The sequence below is a fragment of the Taudactylus pleione genome, unplaced genomic scaffold, assembly GCF_031769625.1.
Source record: "Taudactylus pleione unplaced genomic scaffold, aTauple2 ptg000173l, whole genome shotgun sequence".
Classification (NCBI taxonomy): Eukaryota; Metazoa; Chordata; class Amphibia; order Anura; family Myobatrachidae; genus Taudactylus; species Taudactylus pleione.
The window spans coordinates 415,594-442,619 of record NW_028284575.1 but is presented as its reverse complement, the minus strand read 5'-3'; the positions used below and the strand labels follow the sequence as shown (position 1 = coordinate 442,619).

The following is a 27,026-nucleotide window of genomic DNA, read 5'->3' as shown; positions in this document are numbered from 1 at the left end:
CCGAATGTATGACATACCTGACATTGCCACCCAACGAACAGTATTGCTAAAAAGGAAGCCACTGTTCTGACCCTGTCGGACTGAACTTTTTCAGGTTCACCGGGAAACAAGGGTTATGCCAGAGTGAAGGCCCAAGACAGGCTAAAGTTCCAACCAGTTAATTGACAGGGTGGAATCGACAGACATCCAACTGCACTGAAATGGATGCGAACCAGACACTGTCCTTAGCAAAGAATACCCTGGACGAGATGGCCATAGTCACCCGAAAAGGGACCGACTTGCCTCCGGGGAGAGCATCATCGTTTGAACAGTGATCAGACAGAAATAACTTGTTCCATCTGGAGATAAGCCAATTATGGAAAGGCCTGGAATGGAACTAAGCCCATTCCACCCTTCCAAAGGCAGACACTGAATAGTGGACCATGCATCCCAGAGTGTAAAGACATATGTCGACTGCGCAGACATCCATGTACTCCTAATGGAAGAGTGGAGATGCCGTCTTATGCCAGAAGAATTCTCAGATTCTGAGAATCCAGCAGGGCTCCTAGGTGAAGAATACCCAGAGAGGGATGCAGGGAGGACTTTTTCCCCATTGATTAAACGTCTGCAGTCAACCCCCCTGTCAGTCAGTCAGACCCGGCTGTAAAGTACCCCGGTGATCCTGCTAAGAGCAGGAGGCCATCCAGGTACAGGAGCATTGGGATATACTGAACAGAAGAACTGTCAGAAAATCCAAAACGCTGGTAAACCCCTGTGGGGCTGAGAGCAGTCCCAACAGGCAGAGCCCGAAAAATCGTAAGTGCTGTGATACAGCAAACCTCAGTCCATGCTGAGGTAAGGTCTCTGTAAGTACCCGTAGGCACGTGTCCTGTATATCCAGTGATACCATAAAGTCCCCAGGTTCCAAACATAGTATGATGGAGCATAGGGATTGCTTCCTGAGCCCAGGTAGCTTTAGGAACTGGTTCGGGGAATTGAGACAGAGAATAGGCCAAAGAGGACCATTCAGCCACCGCACCAGAAAGAAAGCAGAACAACCAGTCCCTCGCTGAGAAAGTGGGGATGGCCCAATTAGCTCCGCTTACCGCAACAACTGTATAGCTTTCTGGATTTGTAAGGCCCTGTTCCGAATAAGGGCCTGCGTACCATCACATGGAAATAGGCCGCCTGAGCAAAGAGAGTGCGTACCCTCCTACCCACGTAGCCGCGGCAACTAGACACTAGTACCGGGCAAACTGAGAAATCGCCATCTCCCAGTGGTAGGCCTGTCTCGTCAGGCTGACGATATATCCGTAGGTTCAGAAGCAGGATCGGCTGGCAGTCCAGGTCTGCTCGGAACTGGATATGTCGGCCCTTGTAAAGGCCGACAGTCTATGAAGAAACAGACCTTTAGGCTGACCCAGAGGACAAAAAGACTTAATAGTCTGAGGCCCCGTAGTGAGCATAGCTGACGGCGGGAAATTTGTACTGCCACTGTCAAGGTCAGGACCCAACAAGATATACCCTATAGATGGTATCTGCACCTCTGCATTCCCAGAGCGCAGCCATAGGGTATTACGGAGGATACCGTCGCAGCCGGAACTCTGAAAATTAGGAGCTGGTATCCAATATAGGCATGTCCACCTATGACAACTGCATATATTACGTGAGCAACCAAATACATTTGAACCCCAGACGTGTTGGAGGGGAAAAAACATTACAAATGCATCAGCTCAGTATGCAATAGTATTAACCAACCATGCTATCGCCATGGTAGGATGGGTAACAACCCCTGAAAGCGAGTATACTGATTTCAGGCAGAGTTACCACCTACGGATCAGAAGAATCCGACCACGCAGGAATGGGATGCGTAGTAACGTCTGTAATCCGACGAGTAACACGCCCATCCACCCCAGGAGGGGCTCATGATGACCCTCAGGGAATTTGGGACAGGAGACCAAACACTGTTGTAATACCTCATATCTGGCAACAGCCAGAGTCCCGCCATGCGATCCACCCGCTAGTCAGCAACAGGCACCCAAAAGGCACGTAATACTGAGGGTGTATGATACAGGTGCAGAATGGACCTGCTACCAGCCCTAAAACAGGGATAATAATACTTGAGATAGGCTTCCCCCCGTGTAAGAGGGAAAGAGCCCAAAACAGTATCCAGTTCACGGTAGAGCCAAGTGGGAAGTAAGCACAGGGCGTCAACCACGCCAATTTGCGTTTCATAGAAAAACGACATCCACCCAGGGTGGCTGTTGTGGTAATCCCTGCAAGGGGCATGACAGACTATTGTGGCACCAGGGGGAATTCATATACTCGAAAAACCCCTGTAGGGAGCGGTAGTCTGTGTCACAGGCGAAGAGTGCAAGAAACTGCGAGATACCCTGAGATGAAAAAGGGCAGTATGGTGAAGTAACCCCAAGTGAGGTACAACAATGGGGCCCGCCCGGCGATCCGCAATTAAGAGGATCCCGAGAAAACAAACCGCCCAAGGGGGTCGTGAAAGGGGCCGGCACCCGATGACGCCACATACAGAACCCTTTAAGAGTTAAATCCTCCGCACTAACACCTGCAGCACATGGCTTGCAGGATAGTAAAAATGGGTGCAGTATAACGCTCTATCTCCTGGTCAGACATATCTGACCAAGCCTTGTGATCAAGCAGCGCTATACTGGTCCTGACTGAAACTAAAAATTAGCTGCAGGGACCCATTTTCAGCGTATGCAACACACAGTTCCACTCAAAATATGGCAACGTGCAGCACGCAACAGTATGTGACAAACCTCACAAATATTAACAAGTATATAAATGTGAGGTCTCAGAACCACCCCAAGTACAGCTGTATTAGGGCAGATAAGGAAAGGGATAGATATACACTGACAGGTGAGAGAATAAAGTACAGTCAGCACTAGCATAAGTCACATACAATGCAGATATATACATATATACATAAACATGTCATATAATATACTGCACTATTACACTGCATGCAACTTACCCAGAGTCAGTGTCTGGGAAGGCTACAGCGCTGTGTACACTGACCTGATGGTGAGGTACGCAGGGGGACTGGACCAACTGCCATCTCCAGAGATTTCTGCTGCACCACAGAGAAAATGGCCGCTGGAGACCTCAGAAGAAGCGTGGCCCGCGGAGGAAGCAGCTCAGCGACGCCAGACTATAGATACTGAAAGGCGCGCTGAGCTGAGGGGAGGAGCCTCTGTAACAGGGAAGGCTGTCTCCCCTGGCCGGCTATTAACCCCCGGGACGCCGGCTCCCTGCACCGAACACTAAGTCCCTGGTGGTCTAGTGGACACACGGGGTATGGGGGGCCCGCCGCCACTGCCGGCGCCTCCGGTCTGTCCCCAGAGACCGGAGGCACAGGACTGCATTTCAAATGCGCGGATCACCGCAAGCGGTGACCCGCGCCTTACCTGCTCCCCGTGGATCCGGCAGCAGTCCTGGGCGCCCGCAGAGTCCGGCTAGTACAGACTCTGGGGTCCCGCTGAGATCCCCAGATCTGTACTGGCGTCTCAGCGCCAGCGGGGTGACGGAGCGGCAGCTTAGACGTCCTATGGACAGTCTGACGCTGCCGCTCTGAAGAATCCAAAGGAAAAATAAAAAACTCTGTCCTTTAGAAAAAATAAAGCTTAGGGGCTGCTAATCAGCTCCCCACTGCACTAAACGGTGACCCGATTCCGGCCGGGCACCAACTTAAACTGAGGTGCCTCTGGCTTGGGGGTGGGGTTATAGGGAGAGTGGACCCAAGTGCATCCTGGGAGCTAAAAGCTTTAACTGCGTGGTGCCCGGATTTGGTTCCCAACCTATACCCCCAAGGTCAACCCTGTGGACCCCCTATGGACCCTGAAGTAGAAAAATGCTTTCTGAGAGAGCATGTAATGAGGACTGAGGTACTGCAACATAATGAGGTGACAGGTGCTGAAAACTACACTTAACAATAGGGTGTGCTGCAATAACCACGCAACGGCACCCTAATAATTATGCCTTTATAGCCTAGTGCCGAGGCTATGAAGTGCTGTAACATGATGGATACATCCAAATGCAAACGGCTTTAGAAATACTCCACCTGCTTTTCCAGTAATCTGTTCAGTCTCCTCCGAATCCTGCCAGAACTGGCCTTTATAAATGTAGCTGCGATTATGCGAAGGTGCATCTGAGGCAGAAAATCTCATATGCGGAAATATTTATTTTCGATCTTGAAAAATTGTGCCTAGTGCTATCATGGCTGCCTCCAATCAAGGCTATGGGGCCCATTTATCATTGAATATTTCAGGTATAATCCCTGAAAACACCCGTTTTCGGGGGTTTACCTCAAATATTAAGCTTCTCCTGGATGTATCAAGGAGGGACCGCAGCAGGTATCTCCGATACCTGAGCCGATGCCTCCATTCCTGCAGGCAGCCGTATTCCCCGTAGGTTTCTATAGGGGATGCGATGCTGCCAAATTTACCAATATCCAGAATGCAATTCATTCCGGATATTGGTCCCCACAGCTAACGCCATCTGAAGATGGCGTTAGCTGCTGTAGCCTATGGGATACACCACGTATAATTAGCCTATGGGATACACCACGTATAATTAGCCTATTGGATACACCACGTATAATTAGCCTATGGGATATACCACGTATAATTAGCCTATTGGATACACCACGTATAATTAGCCTATGGGATACACCACGTATAATTAGCCTATTGGATACACCACGTATAATTAGCCTATGGGATACACCACGTATAATTAGCCAATGGGATACACCACGTATAATTAGCCAATGGGATACACCACGTATAATTAGCCAATGGGATACACCACGTATAATTAGCCTATGGAATGCACCACGTATAATTAGCCAATGGGATACACCACGTATAATTAGCCTATGGAATGCACCACGTATAATTAGCCTATGGGATACACCACGTATAATTAGTGCAGCAGCCCCCCGCACTGGCCGGCAGCTCTCCGGAGATATCGTAGGGATGGGCTACTTTCGGAGCCCGTGTCCCTGCATGTCCCGGATGATACATCCGCGCGCTATGATCGCATTTTGCAATGCTATCATGGCGGTACTGACATGCCCTGATCGCATTGCAAATACGATCATTAATAAATGGGGGCCTATATAAGGCTTAGTTGGGTGTGGCTCACAAGCCAGCCCCCCTCTGTACCAGACTGCATGTAGCTGTAATGTAATGATGTGCTGGGCATAGATGCTAGTGTAGAACTTGCAGGGAATTGGGGTCCTGTGACGACGGGCTGCACGCTTACAAGCTTTCATTCAAATTTGAACAAAATCCCCCATGCTTGTATTTGCTATACACACACAGATTTGCAGCATATTATTGTTAACGCCGATGGCAAAAGTCTTTATCAGTTATATAAGTTATGCCAAACTGTTATGGTACACTGTGGACAAATGTACTTCACCAAATTAGGCGGCGCACGGTGTACTGTATTAGAAGTATATTATGGGCCTGACTCTCCCTATATGCATCTTCATTAATTTTGCTAAACAAAATGACATGTTCTCGCTTCTCCACAAAACAAGGCGCGCTGAGGCTCTGACTCCTCCTCCGACGCTGCAGAGCGACAGATTTTACACGTCACATTTTTATGGGACGCAAACAGACTATCATTGACTGTCACAACCCTAGTATCTGTGGGGTAATGAAAACAGATTGTAAGCTCCCCTGCGGCAGGGACGGATGTGAAAGGCCAGACATTCCCTGCAAAGACACTGTATAATACAGTAACAATGGTAAATGAGGCCCAGGGTATCCAGGAGGGGGACAGGTACCGAGCCCCTTAATAGAGAAGATTCCTTGATGTTACAGTGACCAGTGCAGTGTGGATTATAGGCCCAACTTCTCGTTTACCTTGGAGGTCTCTTCATCAACACCTGAGAGGGAAAAACACATTATAACAAACCTGTAATGACTTTGTGCTTAGGAACATATAGTTCAATAATTGGAGAATGAATGGAATAAATAACATTCTCCTATACAAGGTAGAACAGTTTCTGTGAACCGTATACAATATAAAGAAAATTATTCTTCATGTATTGATTCTAATTAATAAACATAATGGTCATTATTTATTATCTCTATCAGGGTGAAATCACTTTCCCACCAGACCTCCGTCCTTCTCAAAGAAAACAAACAATCTCTGATATGCCGGGCTGGGTCTCAGCTGCCAACTCCATCCCTGGGGCCAGCCACCTCTTCAAACTACGGGTCCCATGATACCAGCTGCTCCTCTCTTCCACTACTGCCCTTTCCTGCACTTTAACCCTGGGGAACCAGAATATACACAGCTCACCCTCCCTGTACCTCACTAAGCCCCTATATTCACACACAGCTCCCCCTGTACCTTACTAACGCCTATATCCACCCACACACACACACAGCTCACCCTCCCTGTTCCTCACTAACCCCCTATATCCACCCACACAGCTCTCCCTGTACCTCAATAACCCCCTATATCCACCCACACACAGCTCACTCTCCCTGTTCCTCACTAACCCCCTATATCCACCCACACAGCTCCCCCTGTACCTCAATAACCCCCTATATCCACCCACACACACAGCTCACCCTCCCTGTTCCTCACTAAGCCCCTATATCCACACACAGCTCCCCCTGTACCTTACTAACCCCTATATCCACCCCCACAGACAGCTCACCCTCCCTGTTCCTCACTAACCCCCTATATCCACCCACACAGCTCTCCCTGTACCTCAATAACCCCCTATATCCACCCACACACAGCTCACCCTCCCTGTTCCTCACTAACCCCCTATATCCACCCACACAGCTCCCCCTGTACCTCAATAACCCCCTATATCCACCCACACACACAGCTCACCCTCCCTGTTCCTCACTAAGCCCCTATATCCACACACAGCTCCCCCTGTACCTTACTAACCCCTATATCCACCCCCACACACAGCTCACCCTCCCTGTTCCTCACTAACCCCCTATATCCACCCACACAGCTCTCCCTGTACCTCAATAACCCCCTATATCGAGCCACACAGCTCTCCCTGTACCTCAATAACCCCCTATATCCACCCACACACAGCTCACCCTCCCTGTTCCTCACTAACCCCCTATATCCACCCACACAGCTCTCCCTGTACCTCAATAACCCCCTATATCGAGCCACACAGCTCTCCCTGTACCTCAATAACCCCCTATATCCACCCACACACAGCTCACCCTCCCTGTTCCTCACTAACCCCCTATATCCACCCACACAGCTCTCCCTGTACCTCAATAACCCCCTATATCGAGCCACACAGCTCTCCCTGTACCTCAATAACCCCCTATATCCACCCACACACACAGCTCCTCCTTTACCTCACTAACCCCCTATATCCACCCACACACAGCTCACCCTCCCTGTACCTCACTAAACCCCTATATCCACCCACACACAGCTCTCCCTGTACCTCACAAAACCACTATATCCTCACCCTGTACCTCACTAGACCCCTATATCCACACACAGCTCTCCCTGTACCTCACAAAACCACTATATCCTCACCCTGTACCTCACTAGACCCCTATATCCACATACAGCTCCCCTTGTACCTTACTAACCCCCTATATCCACACACAGCTTCCCCTGTAACTCACTAACCCCATATATCCACACTTACACACACAGCTTTCCCTGTACCTCACTAACCCCCTATATCGACACACAGCTCTCCCTGTACCTCACTAACACCCAATATCCTCACACACCGCCCCTGTACCTCACTAACCCCCTATATTCTCACAGCTCCCCCTGTACCTCACTAACCCCCTATATTCACACACAACTCCCCTGTACCTCACTGCCCTCTATATTCTCACACAGCTCCCCTGTACCTCACTAACCCCCTATATCCACACACAGCTCTCCCTGTACCTCACTAACCCCCTATATTCACACAGCTCCCCTGTACCTCACTGCCCTCTATATTCTCACACAGCTCCCCTGTACCTCACTAACCCCCTATATCCACACACAGCTCCCCCTGTACCTCACTGCCCTCTATATTCTCACACAGCTCCCCTGTACCTCACTAACCCCCTATATCCACACACAGCTCCCCCTGTACCTCACTGCCCTCTATATTCTCACACAGCTCCCCTGTACCTCACTAACCCCTATATTCACACACAGCTCCCCTGTATCTCACTGCCCTCTATATCCTCACACAGCTCCCCCTGTACCTCACTAACCCCCTATACTCACACACAGCTCCCCTGTATCTCACTGCCCTCTATATCCTCACACAGCTCCCCCTGTACCTCACTAACCCCCTATATCCTCACACAGCTCCCCTGTACCTCACTAACCCCCTATATTCACACACAGCTCCCCCTGTACCTCACGGCCCCCTATATCCACACACACAGCTCCCCTGTACCTCACTAACCCCGTATATCCTCACACAGCTCCCCCTGTACCTCACTGCCCCCTATATCCACACAGCTCCCCTGTACCTCACTGCCCCCTATATCCTCACACAGCTCCCCTGTACCTCACTGCCCCCTATAACCTCACACAGCTCCCCTGTACCTCACTAACCCCCTATATCCTCACACAGCTCCCCCTGTACCTCAATAACCCCCTATATCCTCACACAGCTCCCCTGTACCTCACTAACCCCCTATATCCTCACACAGCTCCCCCTGTACCTCACTAACCCCCTATATCCTCACACAGCTCCCCCTGTACCTCACTGCCCCCTATATCCACACACACAGCTCCCCCTGTACCTCAATAACCCCCTATATCCTCACACAGCTCCCCTGTACCTCACTAACCCCCTATATCCTCACACAGCTCCCCCTGTACCTCACTAACCCCCTATATCCTCACACAGCTCCCCCTGTACCTCACCAACCCCTATATCCTCACACAGCTCCCCTGTACCTCACTAACCCCCTATATCCTCACACAGCTCCCCCTGTACCTCAATAACCCCCTATAACCTCACACAGCTCCTCCTGTACCTCACTAACCCCCTATATCCTCACACAGCTCCCCCTGTACCTCACTAACCCCCTATATCCTCACACAGCTCCCCTGAACCACACACAGGACACAGTGCACTCTCGCCCTCCTGTGTCCGCTCACCCCTCCTAGACATGGAATCTCCTGGTACGGTCACTGCGGCAGGTTCCAGATGATGGGAGAGGGCGCAGCAGCCGCGAAATGAACTGAAATTCCCTCCGCGCTCCCGTCCGTTACCAGGGAGACGTCACTCACACTGTCACCTGAAGGCGAGCCCTGGACCCGCAGTGACAGCAGCAGTCGTTGCTGGTTGGCTGGAGATACACGTGATACACCATGTGGGTAACCGTTGGGCGAATTTTCAACCAAACTTTCTTTGTGTATGTAATGCCCCGCCCCCATGGCAGACTGTCCAATCAGTGAGGAACCTGGCTGATTGTAGCTGTGAACAGGTTCGGCTGTGACTCCGGGAACTCTGTGACAGGGCAGGCCGGACAGGTGAGTACAGAGCAGCGGAGAGGAGGTAAGAGAGGTCTGAGACTGCCGTGTGGCAGGAGGAGCAGCCGGGCAAGGAGAATGCAGAGGGGGTGGAGAGGCCGGGGATGAAGAGTGCACAGGGGACAGGAGAGGCCGGACATGGGGAGTACAGGGGGACAGGAGAGGCCGGGGATGAAGTGTGCACAGGGGACAGGAGAGGCCGGGCATGGAGAGTACAGGGGGACAGGAGAGGCAGGGCATGGAGAGTACAGGGGGGGACAGAAGAGGCTGGTAATTGGACCGTACAGGGGGACAGGAGAGGCAGGGCATGGAGAGTACAGGGGGACAGGAGAGGCCGGGGATGAAGTGTGCACAGGGGACAGGAGAGGCCGGGCATGGAGAGTACAGGGGGACAGGAGAGGCCGGGCATGGAGAGTACAGGGGGACAGGAGAGGCCGGGGATGAAGTGTGCACAGGGGACAGGAGAGGCCGGGCATGGAGAGTACAGGGGGACAGGAGAGGTCGGGCATGGAGAGTACAGGGGGACAGGAGAGGCCGGGCATGGAGAGTACAGTGGGGACAGGAGAGGCCGGGCATGGAGAGTACAGTGGGGACAGGAGAGGCCGGGCATGGAGAGTACAGTGGGGACAGGAGAGGCCGGGCATGGAGAGTACAGTGGGTACAGGAGAGGCCGGGCATGGAGAGTACAGGGGGGGACAGAAGAGCCTGGTAATTGGACCGTACAGGGGGACAGGAGAGGCAGGGCATGGAGAGTACAGGGGGTATAGGAGAGAATGGTAATTGGAGCGTACAGGGGGACAGGAGAGGCCGGGCATGGAGAGTACAGGGGGACAGGAGTGGCCGGGCATGGAGAGTACAGGGGGACAGGAGAGGCTGGGGATGAAGTGTGCACAGGGGACAGGAGAGGCCGGGCATGGAGAGTACAGTGGGGACAGGAGAGGCCGGGCATGGAGAGTACAGTGGGGACAGGAGAGGCCGGGCATGGAGAGTACAGGGGGACAGGAGAGGCCGGGGATGAAGTGTGCACAGGGGACAGGAGAGGCCGGGCATGGAGAGTACAGGGGGACAGGAGAGGTCGGGCATGGAGAGTACAGGGGGACAGGAGAGGCCGGGCATGGAGAGTACAGTGGGGACAGGAGAGGCCGGGCATGGAGAGTACAGTGGGGACAGGAGAGGCCGGGCATGGAGAGTACAGTGGGGACAGGAGAGGCCGGGCATGGAGAGTACAGTGGGGACAGGAGAGGCAGGGCATGGAGAGTACAGGGGTACAGGAGAGGCCGGGCATGGAGAGTACAGTGGGTACAGGAGAGGCCGGGCATGGAGAGTACAGGGGGGGACAGAAGAGCCTGGTAATTGGACCGTACAGGGGGACAGGAGAGGCAGGGCATGGAGAGTACAGGGGGTATAGGAGAGAATGGTAATTGGAGCGTACAGGGGGACAGGAGAGGCCGGGCATGGAGAGTACAGGGGGACAGGAGTGGCCGGGCATGGAGAGTACAGGGGGACAGGAGAGGCTGGGGATGAAGTGTGCACAGGGGACAGGAGAGGCCGGGCATGGAGAGTACAGTGGGGACAGGAGAGGCCGGGCATGGAGAGTACAGTGGGGACAGGAGAGGCCGGGCATGGAGAGTACAGTGGGGACAGGAGAGGCCGGGCATGGAGAGTACAGGGGGGGACAGAAGAGGCTGGTAATTGGACCGTACAGGGGGACAGGAGAGGCCGGGCATGGAGAGTACAGGGGGACAGGAGAGGCCGGGGATGAAGTGTGCACAGGGGACAGGAGAGGCCGGGCATGGAAAGTACAGTGGGGACAGGAGAGGCCGGGCATGGAGAGTACAGTGGGGACAGGAGAGGCAGGGCATGGAGAGTACAGGGGGAGACAGAAGAGGCTGGTAATTGGACCGTACAGGGGGACAGGAGAGGCCGGGCATGGAGAGTACAGGAGGACAGGAGAGGCCGGGCATGGAGAGTACAGGGGGACAGGAGAGGCCGGGCATGGAGAGTACAGGGGGGGGCAGGAGAGGCCGGGCATGGAGAGTACAGGGGGGGCAGGAGAGGCCGGGCATGGAGAGTACAGTGGGGACAGAAGAGGCTGGTAATTGGACCATACAGGGGGATAGGAGAGGCCGGGCATGGAGAGTACAGGGGGACAGGAGAGGCCGGGCATGGAGAGTACAGGGGGAAAGGAGAGGCCGGGCATGGAGAGTACAGTGGGGACAGGAGAGGCCGGGCATGGAGAGTACAGGGGGACAGGAGAGGCCAGGCATGGAGAGTACAGTGGGGACAGGAGAGGCCGGGCATGGAGAGTACAGTGGGGACAGGAGAGGCCGGGCATGGAGAGTACAGTGGGGACAGAAGAGGCTTGTAATTGGACCGTACAGGGGGACAGGAGAGGCCGGGCATGGAGAGTACAGGGGGACAGGAGAGGCCGGGCATGGAGAGTACAGGGGGGGCAGGAGAGGCCGGGCATGGAGAGTACAGGGGGGGCAGGAGAGGCTGGGCATGGAGAGTACAGGGGGGACAGGAGAGGCCGGGCATGGAGAGTACAGTGGGGACAGGAGAGGCCGGGCATGGAGAGTACAGTGGGGACAGGAGAGGCCGGGCATGGAGAGTACTGTGGGGACAGGAGAGGCCGGGCATGGAGAGTACAGTGGGGACAGGAGAGGCTGGTAATTGGACCGTACAGGGGGACAGGAGACGCCGGGCATGGAGAGTACAGGGGGGACAGAAGAGGCTGGTAATTGGACCGTACAGGGGGACAGGAGAGGCCGGAGATGGACCCTGTAGGGGGATTAGGAGAGGCCGGGTATTGAGCCTGCAGGGGGACAGGATGAAGAGTGCATAGGGGACTGGAGAGGCCGGGCATGGAGAGTACAGGGGGACAGGAGAGGCCGGGGATGGAGCGTGCAGGGGGATTAGGAGAGGCCGGGGATGGAGCGTGCAGGGGGATTAGGAGAGGCCGGGGAAGGAGCGTGCAGGGGGATTAGGAGAGGCCAGGGATGGAGCGTGCAGGGGGAATAGGAGAGGCTTGGGATGGAGCGTGCAGGGGGATTAGAAGAGGCAGAGGATTGAGCCTGCAAGGGGACTAGGAGAGGCAGAGGATTTAGCCTGCAGGGGGGACAGGAGAGGCCAGGCATGGCGAGTACAGGTGGACATAGGAGAGGTTGGCACTGGAAAGTGAAGGGGAAAGTGACGAGAGGCTGGGGATGGAAAGTGCAGGGGGGTGAGACAGGAGAGGCTAGGGAAGGGAAGTGCAGGAAAGAGGGGGGCTGGGAATGGAAAGTGAAGGGGGGGGGAGAGGCAGGGAATAAGTGCAAGGGGAAGACAGGAGAGGCTTGAGAAGGGAAGTGCACAGGAGACTGTGGATGGACTGTGCAGAGGGTAGAGGAGAATGACCAGGCTAGAGTATGTAGGGAGCATAGAAGCGGCTGGTGATGTAAATTGCTGGGGTACAGGGGAGACGGAGAGACAGGAGAGGCTGTGATGGAAAGTGCAAAAGGGGGGGGGGGGGACAGGAGAGGCCAGGGATGGAGAGTCTGGAGGTTGGCAGTGATTAAGGTTGGGCATGAAGGCGACAGTAGAGGACATTTATTAGGAATAAGGTGGATCAGCAGGGCAGGAGGTACATATTATAACCATATAGGAGGAGGCTTGGTGTGGGCAGTACAGAGGAGGTTGGGGGATAACAGCTTGAGTACAGGAGAGGCCGGTTATGATAGTACAGAAGAACTCAGGGAATTGACAAAACAGAGGAGTATGGGGAAAGGAGATTCTGGGGACGAGAGTACAGAAGAAAGCTTGGCATGGAAAGCACACAGGAGAAGGGGGAAAGAGGAGGCCGGGGACGAGAATGCAGGAGAAGCCCAGGTATGAACGCTACATGGGAGGAGGGGGATAGCAGAAGTCTGGTATAGGAGAGACCATGTATAAGACAGTACAGGAGAGGGCTGGGTATGGATAGCAGAGGCCGGGTATAAGAGATGACAGGGATGGACAGTACAGAAGAAGGCTGGGTATGAATAGTACAAGGGGTGAAGAGTGAAAGGAGAAGCTGAGAATGAGAGTACAGGAGAAGGTCAGGAAGTGATAGGACAGGGGAGGAGGGGGCAGCACAGGCCAGGGATGGGACAGTACAGGAAAAGGCTGGTTATGGCCAATACAACAGAGTAAGGGGAAAGGAACAGCCTGGTGGGAAGGAGGGGGACGGCAGATGCTGGAGATAGACAGTATGCAGGTCATATTGGCCCGTACACACGGGACGATCAGATATCCTTGTCTGTTCGTGCTGGATGTTTGATATCGAACATCCAGCAGCATGCACCAACCCTCAACGACGAAACACATTGTAACGCAACATTGATCGAAGGTCCCTATAGTAAACAGGCTAACCTGGTCGATATCGACTAGGTTGACCTGCATGCACGGGCGATGGTCGATATCGACCATCGTTTGGTCGTTGGAGGGGTTAAAAAAAAAAGTACGATATAAACGATATCGTTATCGTTTATATTGTTCTTTTTAGCTGACCGTATAACTTCCTTTGCATATAAAGTAGCAGCAATGTCCGCTATACAGGTCTCTCTGTCCTACTGTGGATCCTGTTCAGCATTCCCTCCTTATCTCTCACTAAAGCTGCCTCATGCTCGGCTCTCCCATAATAGTACAGAGGTCTGTGCAAGTGTTATCTAGTTCTTTGTTATCAGCAGTGTTCAGGAGGCCTGGCCCCAGCAAATGCCATATAGCTGCCACAGTAACCCTTTGCAATGCCTCTCCTAGGTAAAGGTTTAAGGGGCCCATTTATCAAAGTGCGTTTGAGGTAAATTCAGGTGTTTTCGGGGGTTTACCTCAAATACTTAGAGGGGTATTCAATATGGTAGCGAAAAGTCCGTGCTGGACTTTTCGCTCCACATCGGAGATTTTTCTGGGATAAAGTATCGGGCGCGCGCCCGCTTTATCCCCGTATTCAATATAAAATCAACGAAAACGGGACCTGGCGAAGTGGGATTTGCGATAAACTACTAAATTTTCCTGGAAAAAATTGTAGGACCCCCCTAAAGCTGTAAAAACATGGGGGATCACTATGGGTACCCCCGTTTTAGCCTGCAAATGAAAGTCAGGGATTTAAATAGCTGCGGCAGGTGCTTTTTTCCCGACATTGAAGAAGTGATGCAGAAGAGCACTTAGGTTATTTTTTTCGTTTTTTTAAGTGGTTCCATCAAATTTGGGGTACATGAAAATGGGTACTAGCATATTTTTATGTCCCTAAAGTAAGTTTTTAAAACTTCTGCAATTGTGCACCTGCCGCTATAAATCTATTCTAGAATACACCTGCCGCTATAAATCTATTCTATAATACACCTGCAGCTAATAATCTATTCTAGAATACACCTGCCGCTATAAATCTATTCTAGAATACACCTGCCGCTATAAATCTATTCTAGAATACACCTGCCGCTAATAATCTATTCTAGAATACACATGCTGCTATAAATCTATTCTAGAATACACCTGCCGCTATAAATCTATTCTAGAATACACCTGCCGCTATAAATCTATTCTATAATACACCTGCAGCTAATAATCTATTCTAGAATACACCTGCCGCTATAAATCTATTCTAGAATACACCTGCCGCTATAAATCTATTCTAGAATACACCTGCCGCTAATAATCTATTCTAGAATACACATGCTGCTATAAATCTATTCTAGAATACACCTGCTGCTATAAATCTATTCTAGAATACACCTGCCGCTAATAATCTATTCTAGAAAACACCTGCCGCTAATAATCTATTCTAGAAAACACCTGCCGCTAGTAATCTATTCTAGAATACACCTGCCGCTAATAATCTATTCTAGAATACACCTGCCGCTAATAATCTATTCTAGAATACACCTGCCGCTAATAATCTATTCTAGAATACACCTGCCGCTAATAATCTATTCTAGAAAACACCTGCCGCTAGTAATCTATTCTAGAATACACCTGCCGCTAATAATCTATTCTAGAATACACCTGCCGCTAATAATCTATTCTAGAATACACCTGCCGCTAATAATCTATTCTAGAATACACCTGCCGCTAGTAATCTATTCTAGAATACACCTGCTGCTATAATTCTATTCTAGAAAACACCTGCTGCTAATAATCTATTCTAGAATACACCTGCCGCTAATAATCTATTCTAGAAAACACCTGCCGCTAATAATCTATTCTAGAAAACACCTGCCGCTAATAATCTATTCTAGAATACACCTGCCGCTAATAATCTATTCTATAATACACCTGCCGCTAATAATCTATTCTAGAATACACCTGCCGCTAATAATCTATTCTAGAAAACACCTGCCGCTAATAATCTATTCTAGAATACACCTGCCGCATACTTGCAGAATAGCCCTGAACCTATTTCCCTAGTTTTAAACAATTTTTTCCCATTTTTTTTTTTTCACCCCTATTTTTAAATTAATATTTTGGGGTGTCCCTATTTTTTTTAAAAAAACTTTTTTTGACCTAGTTATTTTTAAAATGACATTCCCAGGGGTGCAGGCTATTTTTTTTAAGCCTGCACCCCTAAACCCCAGTTCTGCACTTTTTTTCGACCCCTATTCAGTGGTGAAAAGTTATCCCCGTTTTTTATCAAAGACTTTTCGAACCTGCGAAAAGTCTTTGAAATTGAATACAGTGTAAAATTAAAACCTGCGATAATGACGTCATAGGTGCGATATTAATGCAAAAACTGAGTTTTCGCTCCATATTGAGTTCCCCTATAAGTATCCCCCGGATGTATGAAGGAGGGACGTATCTCCGATACCTGCTGCGATCCCTCCATTGCCGCCGGCAGCCACATCCCCCATAGGTTTCTATGGGGGATGCGATGCTGCCAAATGTATCAATATCGAATGCGAAGTATTCCCGATATTGACCCCAGCAGCTAACGCTATCTGAAGATAGCGTTAGCCGCTGTGGTCTATGGGCACCTACCGCATTTCAGCCGGTGGAGGGATCTCCCAGATCCCTCCACCGGCAATGGGCGCCGCTCATGTGCAGTCGCAGCAGCCTGGAATGCACTCTGGCCACATCGCAGGGACGGGCTCTTTTCGGAGCCCGTCTCTGTGCATGTGCCGGGTCATACATTCGGCCGCTATGATCGCATTTTGCAATGCGATCATGGGCGATACTGCATGCCCTGATCGCATTGCAAAATGCGATCCTTAATAAATGGGCCCCTAATAAATGTGTCCACTGTGAATGCAGGATTTCTGGCTGATGGGTATAGCTATGCTTCCCCCTCCGTGACTAGTAAGCAGAGGCACAGCATGACATGACCACGTCCTTTAGAGCTGTGGCTGGGGTCATTGACGCTTAAGAATCTAGGAGCACACTGTAATGTGGTGATCTCTTTGTGTATTATTCTGGCAGACATGGCGAGTGCTGCGTCTGGAAGCGGCAGATCCATGGACAATGGAGGCCAGAAAAAGAGGAGGGGTCCTGGAGCCTTTGCTACAGCTTATCTGGTCATTTACAACGTCGTCATGACAGCTGGGTGAGGGATCTATGTGCATAACTGCCCGGCGTTTGTATTAACATGGAAGGAGCCACTTTATGGGCTGAGCCAATAGGACCCACAGCCTATCCAAGCACGAGTAACCTGGTTCCTAGTGATCATAGACTGAACTCATCTCACATAGTGGCTGCTCCCTTGTGTAGGTGACCGCTGTACTGTAAAATGCTTTCACCCCTGACCTGGAGCCACTTGAAGGGTTACGGAATGTACTGATGAACACAGGGCCTAATTCAGAGATTTAAGTAAATTCTATATTTACGTAAATCCCCGATGTTTGCAGATCTGCGGAGTAACCGCACTTTGCGAATGTGCCCCAAAGTCACAGCATGATTAACATGCTGCTGACATTTGAGGGTGGTGACAGGGAGCGCTCCAGAAAATGGGGACGTGACTGCACCGGTTTCTGGGCATGCAGAAGCCAGTGACTGCGTCCTTGGATAGAGCTTCGCCAGCCAAATCAGCGTGATTTTGCCGGACATCCTGACCAACCGAAGGCAGTTGATCCGATGCTGCGTCTTCAGACAGCAGAGGATCAGAGAAGCCGGCAGTGGGTGTCTTTCTACTGAAGATGCCTCCTGCGGCTGAGTCATTTAATTAGAAGTGGGTGAACTGCTTGGTCTGTATATAAAGGAGATGAATGCTGCCGCCTAATCATGACTCTTGTCTTGTAGATGGCTGGTTATAGCTGTCGGCTTAGTCCGCACCTATCTTGCCAAAGGAAGTTACCATAATCTGTACTACTCCATAGAGCGGCCCCTGAAGTTCTTCCAGACCGGAGCTCTGCTAGAGGTAGGTGGACGCTTTCATTTAAATTATACACATTTTCTTAGTATTAATAGGCGGAGACTAATGGCTATTTCTGTGTTTTCAGATTGTGCATTGTGCTTTAGGTAAGTCAATAACCTCTATACAGTGTTTAATGTTTTTGTAAATTATTATTTTGTACTAAATTTCAGACCGGGAAGAACTGAATGTACATTAGATATAAATAATTTTACTGAAAATATGAAATAAATGCACAGAGGCCGCCAACAGATCACACTGCAGGGAGCACTACACACCACATATAAGCGTCTGGGAAAAGATACATGTTTGTCAGTGAGACTTGTGACATAAGATGACGTACAGTGACCTGCTCTGGTGCTTCTAGCGCACTCTGGTCTGTAACTCAGCAGGGAGTTGCATCAGCTGAGTGTGCTAGAAGCACCAGAGCAGAGAGCGACACCCCAGGCAGGAAGAAGGAACTGCACGGGTTGTGACAGGTGCAGGGTGCTAGAATGAACACTATAACTGTATACTCTCCTGTACAATGTAGGGGGTGGGAGCAATTTAGCTGGGGACTCGCAGATAACTCTTTATTATTCAAGGAAAGTAGCAGACAGCCCTGTTCTCTTTATCCCAGGGATCGTGCCTTCATCAGTGGTGCTGACTGCTTTCCAAGTCTTATCTCGGGTGTTCCTGACGTGGGCCGTGACACACAGCGTCAGGGAGGTGAGCGTTTCACTGTGATCTGTGGCTGAGACGTGTCCTTTTTTATATCATTTATCTGACCCTGCCACCTATTACTGTGTCGTACCGGAGGCAGAGAGGAAAGTAAATATCTCAAAACCTGACTATGCTTTAACAAGGCGGTTCCCGTCAGTGGTCTTTACAGTGCTTTTAGGAGACTTAATGACATAAAATAAAAAATATTTTGTTGGCAGGTTCAAAGTGAGGACTCGGTGCTGCTGTTTGTGGTTGCGTGGACTATCACTGAAATTATCCGCTACTCGTTTTATACCTTCAGTCTTCTAAACCACCTGCCTTACGTCATCAAGTGGGCCAGGTAAGTATGTAGGCCAGCATAGGAGAAGCTGGTGATATATGTATGATTGTAAATACATGGCTGTATGAAGAAGATCCTGTGCACATGCATATAGATGTCAACTGCTAAATATAGCCAACAAATTATAAAACCACATGTTTTCTATGAACCTGTCCCAGTTTAAATGGCTCCATATAAGAGAAATCATGGACAGCTCCGCCTAGTTCACAGGATTGTCTCTGCTTTTCCCAGGGACCTCATGAGGAATGAGGGTCTCATTGAGACCCGGTCGCAAGCCCCGATGCGCTCGCAACCGGGTCGATGGTCCCCACAGAGCATGCGCACGACGAAGCCGGCTCCGACGTGCGCATGCGCAAGACCCGGCTAGCGACGGGCGCTCCGTCGCTAGGGGTCTCGTAGCAGACCATCGCGACCATCACCCTGATCGCAAGCTAAGCTGTGGGTGGTAACCCACAGCTTAGCTTGCGACCTGGAGGCAGCACTTCAAAACAAGAAGTGCCCGCCCTCATTCAGAGTGAGCAATCGCTTCTTGCGATCGACTCTGAATGAGAGCCTGAGTCTTATGGAAGTGTTTGTACTTTGTGGCAGTCACCATAAGAGTGTGTTTGTGGTCAGGCCTGCAATAGGGATATATAACCTCCTGTATATGTATCCATTTATCTGGAAACCTATTACTAAGTTCCTGCTGACCTCTGTTTCTTTCAGGTACACCCTCTTCATAGTCCTATACCCCATGGGGGTAGCAGGAGAGTTACTGACCATTTATGCTGCATTGCCGTACGTCAAGCAGACCGGGTTATACTCCATCAGCCTGCCCAACAAATACAACTTCTCATTTGATTACTACACCTTCCTGATCCTTGTCATGGTGTCCTACATCCCCAGTAAGTACATAGACTCCGGGGTTCTGTTGTCCTTGCTTTCTGGGATGCAATCAGCTTGGTTGAGCCAGGAATGGTCCGGTTTACATATTCTAAATGGGGTGGGGGTGGGGTTTAAAATAAATGTTCCTCATGAGGTGGTGCTGCCGCCAATTCTCCCTATATATGACTGAGCCTCTGTTCTCCTCTTGGTTGGTCTAAATGGATTTACTGTAGGTGGATACAATAGCTCAGCAGCATTGGTAAATTCTTGGCCGCGGAGCAGGTAGTCCCCTGGGCTGGGGTCTGAGTGGCTCCTGGTTTAAATAGGAAACGGAGATGTTGATAAGCTAAACAGAGGGAGTTTCAGAAAGGAATTGGCACTTTAGAAAAGTCTTATTCTTGCAGATATTGGAGTAAAGAACCTTTGTACGTATAATATTGCTGGTAACACACTTCGCTGTCATTCAATACAAGCACATGTGGGGCTACAGGCATATGTACAGTAGTGTTCATGTTGCAGTAATTTACCACCGAGTCTGTGTTAGAGATTAGCTTGTCTCTGTCTCCCAATGGCCTCCTATCTGTCTTACTCATGTATGATAATTCTCTCGGAGTGGGATGACACCACTGGGGGATACACATCCCCTAATTTGGCTTTTAGACTGTGATTAGGATGGCATAAACTAGGGGTATGCAGTCGGGATGCCGACGGTCTAAATGCCGACCGTCGGCATCCCGACTGTCTAATCCTGGCAAGGGTCTAATGACAGGCGTTGAGATCCCGACGCCTGTCATTTTACCTATGCCGGGAGCCTGATGGCCAGCATCCCGATCGAAGGTAAGCCGGGGGCGGACAGCCGTGGGGGGGGGGGGGTTAGGTTAGGGGCTCCCGGGGAAGACTCAGAGTAGGCACCCCCCCGGGGGAGGTTAGGGTTAGGCAGCGGCGAAGGGGGGGTTAGGTTTAGGCACTACGGCGGGAGGTTAGGGTTAGGTACCCCTAAAAGGGTTGGGGGGGGTTAGGTTGGTAAGTTAGTACTTTTAGCGCAGTCAGGATCTTCACTGGTGCCGGGCTTGCGGTGTCGGGATTTGAACTGATCCCAAACTAGGTCTGTGGAAGAATATATGGGATTATGGGACACACTCTATTGTGGTCATTTATTAGAGATTCTGTCTGAGGGCCGGATTCATTACCGATCGCAACTGCAAATACGCACGCAATCGGCCAATGGTCGCGTTCTGCGTATGCATCGCAGTGCACGAACAGATGACTGCGATCGCAGTGACTACGTGGACCCATCGCAGAGTGATTTTCAGGAAGTGCCCGTTTGTGGGGGATGACAGGGGGGAGGGGGTGGCGAAATGCAGGCGTGTCAGTGCGTTTGAACTCCGTTGCAGGGGCATGCATAAATTATCCACTGTGATGCCAGACGCAGCCTGTGGCCACATAGTGTGCGATGAGGTTAGCAATTCCTGAGTAAGGTCAGACCTTGTGTGTGAGGCTGCGATGGTACTCCATGTTACTGATGGTATCTCAGTCTTGTGTAATCACTGTGTGTGATGAGGTTAGTAATTCCTGAGTAAGGTCAGAGCCTGTGTAAGTGTGTGTGAGGCTGTGATGGTACTCCATGTTACTGATGGTTTCTCAGTCTTGTGTAATCACTGCGTGTGATGAGGTTAGTAATTCCTGAGTAAGGTCAGAGCCTGTGTAAGTGTGTGTGAGGCTGTGATGGTACTCCATGTTACTGATGGTTTCTCAGTCTTGTGTAATCACTGCGTGTGATGAGGTTAGTAATTCCTGAGTAAGGTCAGAGCCTGTGTAAGTGTGTGTGAGGCTGCGATGGTACTCCATGTTACTGATGGTTTTGCAGTCTTGCTAAACATTACGGATGTGTGTAAGGTAAGGTGGGCATCCTTATGTAGTGCTGCGGCGGCCTAGCGATCGCAGTGGATTAGCATACTATCGCAGTCAGACTGCGTGCGTAATCGCTATTGCAATCGCAGTTGCGATTCGTAGTGAATCAGGCCCTGAATTCAGGAGACATTTGTACAATAGAGCCTTCTCTCTCCAATATTAGACACATTGGACCTGAATCAGAGGTACTCTCTATTCAGCTGCAACAGCGTCTATATGCTTATGCTGCAGGGATGGGCGGCCTACTGAGACGGCTGCGGGGCTGAATCACCCATGTGCGTATTAAGACGCACCATCGGTTGTATGGGTCATCCCATTGGAGACTGCACCTACCCCATGGCATGTGCAATTTCTCATTCTGAACCTGGCCGTGGGTTCAGTGCGACTGCAACACACCTGTATCTGGCTAGCGAGAAACCTGTTACCACTTAGATACTCCCATCGAAATTGCCTCTCTCTGCTATAACCATCGGGAGACATGCGCAGTGTGCGGCATCGACATAGCATGCACCTCTGGAATCAGGACCAGGATGTTACAGCTCCCCAATGTGTTTGGTCACTGGGACTCCCATCAGGGGGCATGACATGCCCTGAGAGAGGCATGTCAGAGCCGGCCTTCTCCTCCAATCGCGGATTGGTGGGAGGGGCTCTGTTTGAGTGATTAGTCTGTTCTGCCTTTGCCAGATAGAAGAAACCTAATAAACCTATGATTGCAAACATCAGTACAAATATTCAGACATTATATCGTATTAAGGACATCATACAATCCTGATGCAATAAGCCAAGTTATTCTCCTACCAGTTCATAAATTATTACGTTGATAAAATAAATTTATATAATCAAGAAAGTGTGTGTGTCTGTTTGTCCACAACCAGCGTTTTGTACCTAGCTCCACCAAATTTGGCATAGTGGTGTAGTCTAACCAGGATTAAGTTTTTTTTTTTTTTTTTTGCTATGTCTGAAGTTTGTCAGGGCCATGGAGGTCTTTATGGTGCCCACCAAGTAGGCTGTGGAGTCTCTAATTTGAAATTTTGGTTTAAGCAAGTTCGCTCAGGATGTTTTAAAGTGCTAAAAACTGCACTGATCTGAAGGCACAGGCTGATATGGACCAGTGGGGGCAGACAGAGCTCCAACGGAAGAGCAGGGAGTCAGAGGATCAACTGCCACACTGCACCTGCACTGACAGTTACTCATCTCCTCCAAGCACATTGTCCTATGCCATGCTCTCCAATGTTGGTCAGCAATGTAAAAAATGAAGGCTGCAGATGTACTTCAAGGTCCATTCTTCATTTTCAACCTGAGCAACACAGAGTATCCCAGCTAGTGTTAATATACTGACATTTGATATCAGAGTCTTTTCATATTACCCCCGACGCCCAGTATATAAGGACACATCTGTATATAAACTGAATGTAGAAATAGATATATATAGATGCAATATGACGAGGTTGGACGGCCCTGGTTATAAAGTGCGTAGGGGAAGTAGAGGAAATGTGTCGCTTTATATAATATAACAATACTTCCATCTTCTCTCACTCACTCTCGCTCTCCTTCAGTCTTTCCACAGCTGTATTTCCACATGCTTCACCAGCGGAGGAAAGTTCTTCACGTGGAGCGGAAGAAAACCGATTAACCCCCGACCCTGACTTTTCTCTTTTTTTAATTTTTTTGTGTTTTTTTTTTTTTTTCTCTTTCCCAAAACTTTTAGAAACCCCAAATGCTGCAGACTTTTTGAGTACACCCTTTAATATGAAAATAATCGGATGAGGTAAATTACTGCAGGAGTGAAGTGGCGTGTCCTGTTTACATACTAACACGGGCCGCTCTCCCAGCATGCTCTGCAGGAGACCTGGAATCCTTGCCTTCTTTTTATATCCTGATGTTTTCTGCCTTTGTTACTAAACGCTTCAGTCAGGTACTGTGTCCGTTGTGACTACAACGCTTATGAGTCCTGCATGCAGAATGTGTACCTAGTGTGTCAGCAGCACTGCGCCAATCTTCCCGGTGACCCGCCGGGTCCGTGTATAGGTGAGTGTCCCTGGCCCACTGCAAGGTCTTTTACTGGGATTTTCAGCATCCGTGACTTTTTGGATTAACTATGATATTCCCGTGAGCCTTATTTACCATAATTACTCAGTTTCCCCGTAATTGGTATTATATGGTAAATCTGCCACCGTGACTCCAGAGATCCAGTAATGATGAATGGCGCGTTGCTACTGTACAGCCAGTACAATACTGACAGTTTTATAAGACATTGTAATGTGTGTTGCAAGGCTTGGGCTGAATTGTGACTAATTATAAATATAAGCTTGGTACGAATTGCTCAGACTTTTATCTTTTTACAAACCAGCACTGAAATCTGATTTAAAAGTTGAACTGAATTAGCATTGCGCTGCGTTAGGTCAGCCATCCTTTGTAATGAAATCTGCACAAACAGACAATACCTCAGCTATAGAATATGGTGATCTCAGTGACCCACCTGTGTGTACTGTGTAGGTGTAGTGTATCCTCCGACCTGTCACTGGGTAGCTCAGTGACCCATCTCTGTGTACAGTGCTGCCACTGACCTACAACTGGATGTCTGGATGGCCTGTCGCAGGGTATACCTGTGACTCATCGCTGTGTACAGTGTATCCTCTGACCTGTCGCATTGTATGCTGGTGACTCACCGCTGTGTACAGTGTATCCTCTGACCTGTCGCATTGTATGCTGGTGACTCATCGCTGTGTACAGTGTATCCTCTGACCTGTCGCATTGTATGCTGGTGACTCATCGCTGTGTACAGTGTATCCTCTGACCTGTCGCATTGTATGCTGGTGACTCACCTCTGTGTACAGTGTATCCTCTGACCTGTCGCATTGTATGCTGGTGACTCACCTCTGTGTACAGTGTATCCTCTGACCTGTCGCATTGTATGCTGGTGACTCACCGCTGTGTACAGTGTATCCTCTGACCTGTCGCATTGTATGCTGGTGACTCACCGCTGTGTACAGTGTATAATCTGACCTGTCGCATTGTATGCTGGTGACTCATCGCTGTGTACAGTGTATAATCTGACCTGTCGCATTGTATGCTGGTGACTCACCGCTGTGTACAGTGTATCCTCTGACCTGTCGCATTGTATGCTGGTGACTCACCGCTGTGTACAGTGTATCCTCTGACCTGTCGCATTGTATGCTGGTGGCTCACCGCTGTGTACAGTGTATCCTCTGACCTGTCGCATTGTATGCTGGTGACTCACCGCTGTGTACAGTGTATAATCTGACCTGTCGCATTGTATGCTGGTGACTCATCGCTGTGTACAGTGTATCCTCTGGCCTGTCGCATTGTATGCTGGTGACTCACCGCTGTGTACAGTGTATCCTCTGACCTGTCGCATTGTATGCTGGTGACTCATCGCTGTGTACAGTGTATAATCTGACCTGTCGCATTGTATGCTGGTGACTCACCGCTGTGTACAGTGTATCCTCTGACCTGTCGCATTGTATGCTGGTGACTCACCGCTGTGTACAGTGTATCCTCTGACCTGTCGCATTGTATGATGGTGACTCACCGCTGTGTACAGTGTATCCTCTGACCTGTCGCATTGTATGATGGTGACTCACCGCTGTGTACAGTGTATCCTCTGACCTGTCGCATTGTATGCTGGTGACTCACCGCTGTGTACAGTGTATCCTCTGACCTGTCGCATTGTATGCTGGTGACTCACCGCTGTGTACAGTGTATCCTCTGACCTGTCGCATTGTATGCTGGTGACTCACCGCTGTGTACAGTGTATCCTCTGACCTGTCGCATTGTATGCTGGTGACTCACCGCTGTGTACAGTGTATCCTCTGACCTGTCGCATTGTATGCTGGTGACTCACCGCTGTGTACAGTGTATCCTCTGACCTGTCGCATTGTATGCTGGTGACTCACCGCTGTGTACAGTGTATCCTCTGACCTGTCGCATTATGTTGCTGGTGACTCACCGCTGTGTACAGTGTAGCCTCTGACCTGTCGCATTGTATGCTGGTGACTCACCGCTGTGTACAGTGTATCCTCTGACCTGTCGCATTGTATGCTGGTGACTCACCGCTGTGTACAGTGTATCCTCTGACCTGTCGCATTATGTTGCTGGTGACTCATCGTTTTGTACAGTGTATCATCATTGACATGTCGCAGGGTATACCCGTCACTCACTGCTGTGTACAGTGTATCATCTGACATGTCGCAGGGTATACCCGTCACTCACTGCTGTGTACAGTGTATCATCTGACATGTCGCAGGGTATACCCATCACTCACTGCTGTGTACAGTGTATCATCTGACTTGTCGCAGGGTATACCCATCACTCACTGCTGTGTACAGTGTATCATCTGACTTGTCGCAGGGTATACCCATCACTCACTGCTGTGTACAGTGTATCATCTGACTTGTCACAGGGTATACCAGTCACTCACTGCTGTGTACAGTGTATCATCTGACATGTCGCAGGGTATACCAGTCACTTACTGCTGTGTACAGTGTATCATCTGACATGTCGCAGGGTGTACCCGTCACTCACTGCTGTGTACAGTGTATCATCTGACTTGTCGCAGGGTATCTTGGTGACCCTCTGCTGTATAAAGGCGTACAGGGTATCTGACTTGTCACCATCATCAGATAGACATGCGATTCTCCACCCGTTTGCTGACATTGGAAGTGGCTGTTTCTTACATGTTACCTCGATGACCAAATGAAAGGTATTTTTGTTTTAATATTTCTAGTCCAATGAGGGAAAGATCCATGCAGGGACTTGCTCACAGGGGGTAAGGGTATTACTAACCCTCTGGGCCCCTGTGACAATGTGTCGGGAGTGTTTTCATGATTCCCCCCCTTAATAAATACCACTACACAAGCATTAATATGTGACATGAGGAACCGCGTTGTTCTGATTCAACAGGATTAAAGTTTAAGTTGATTTACACCCAGAAGTTTTGTTTTATTATTTTCCCAAACTAATAAGTACTTTATTTCCACCATAACGAAGCAGAAAGCAAAATTATAAGATGGCTCATTTACTAACAATAAATTAACACATAAAAATGAAATAATTCCCCTAGATGAAAAGGGCTGCGCACCCCTGATGTATGGGAAGGCACAGGCCGGACCAGTCCTATCGCTTAGTAGCGTGGCCGCCAAATGCAGATATGGTTTTACTTTTAGACAGAACTATGAGCAAAGTTTTTACTGTGTTGTTCCAAAATCATGACGGCTGGTCCTGCAGGAAATCCCTGTACTCACAAAACGATTATTAATGATGGACCTTCATAAGGCATATACGGCGTCAGACAGCTTTCCTTACCCCTTTCCGGGGAGT

The 27,026-nt window shown here is 49.9% G+C and overlaps 2 protein-coding genes across 2 annotated transcripts in view; one reads left to right on the top strand and one right to left on the bottom strand.

The window, feature by feature from the left end:
* Nucleotides 1–9,336, bottom strand: part of CEP70 (centrosomal protein 70) — a 43,730-nt gene extending 34,394 nt beyond the window's left edge. Inside the window, exons 1-2 of the mRNA XM_088475481.1 lie at nt 9,142–9,336; nt 5,886–5,908 (exon numbers count right to left, since the gene is read on the bottom strand). Of these exons, the coding sequence (XP_088331607.1) occupies nt 5,886–5,908; nt 9,142–9,154 (36 nt within the window). The 5' untranslated portion in view covers nt 9,155–9,336. The remainder of the gene's footprint in view (nt 1–5,885; nt 5,909–9,141) is intronic.
* A 40-nt stretch (nt 9,337–9,376) lies between these two features.
* On the top strand, nt 9,377–25,317 carry HACD2 (3-hydroxyacyl-CoA dehydratase 2). Its single transcript, XM_088475482.1, has 8 exons — nt 9,377–9,516; nt 16,942–17,065; nt 17,758–17,875; nt 17,958–17,976; nt 18,489–18,577; nt 18,790–18,911; nt 19,617–19,795; nt 23,243–25,317. The coding sequence occupies exons 2-8, from the start codon at nt 16,944–16,946 to the stop codon at nt 23,317–23,319; spliced, it is 726 nt and encodes a 241-aa protein (XP_088331608.1). The 5' UTR covers nt 9,377–9,516; nt 16,942–16,943; the 3' UTR covers nt 23,320–25,317.
* Nucleotides 25,318–27,026: the final 1,709 nt, after the last annotated feature.

What these genes read in the sequence shown, in the direction of transcription:
- HACD2 (XM_088475482.1), top strand. Translation starts at nt 16,944, where the DNA reads ATGGCGAGTGCTGCGTCTGGAAGCGGCAGATCCATGGACAATGGAGGC. An exon ending in TGACACACAGCGTCAGGGAG is followed by an intron (nt 18,578 to 18,789) that starts GTGAGCGTTTCA and finishes TTTTGTTGGCAG; the next exon opens with GTTCAAAGTGAGGACTCGGT. An exon ending in CATGGTGTCCTACATCCCCA is followed by an intron (nt 19,796 to 23,242) that starts GTAAGTACATAG and finishes GCTCTCCTTCAG; the next exon opens with TCTTTCCACAGCTGTATTTC.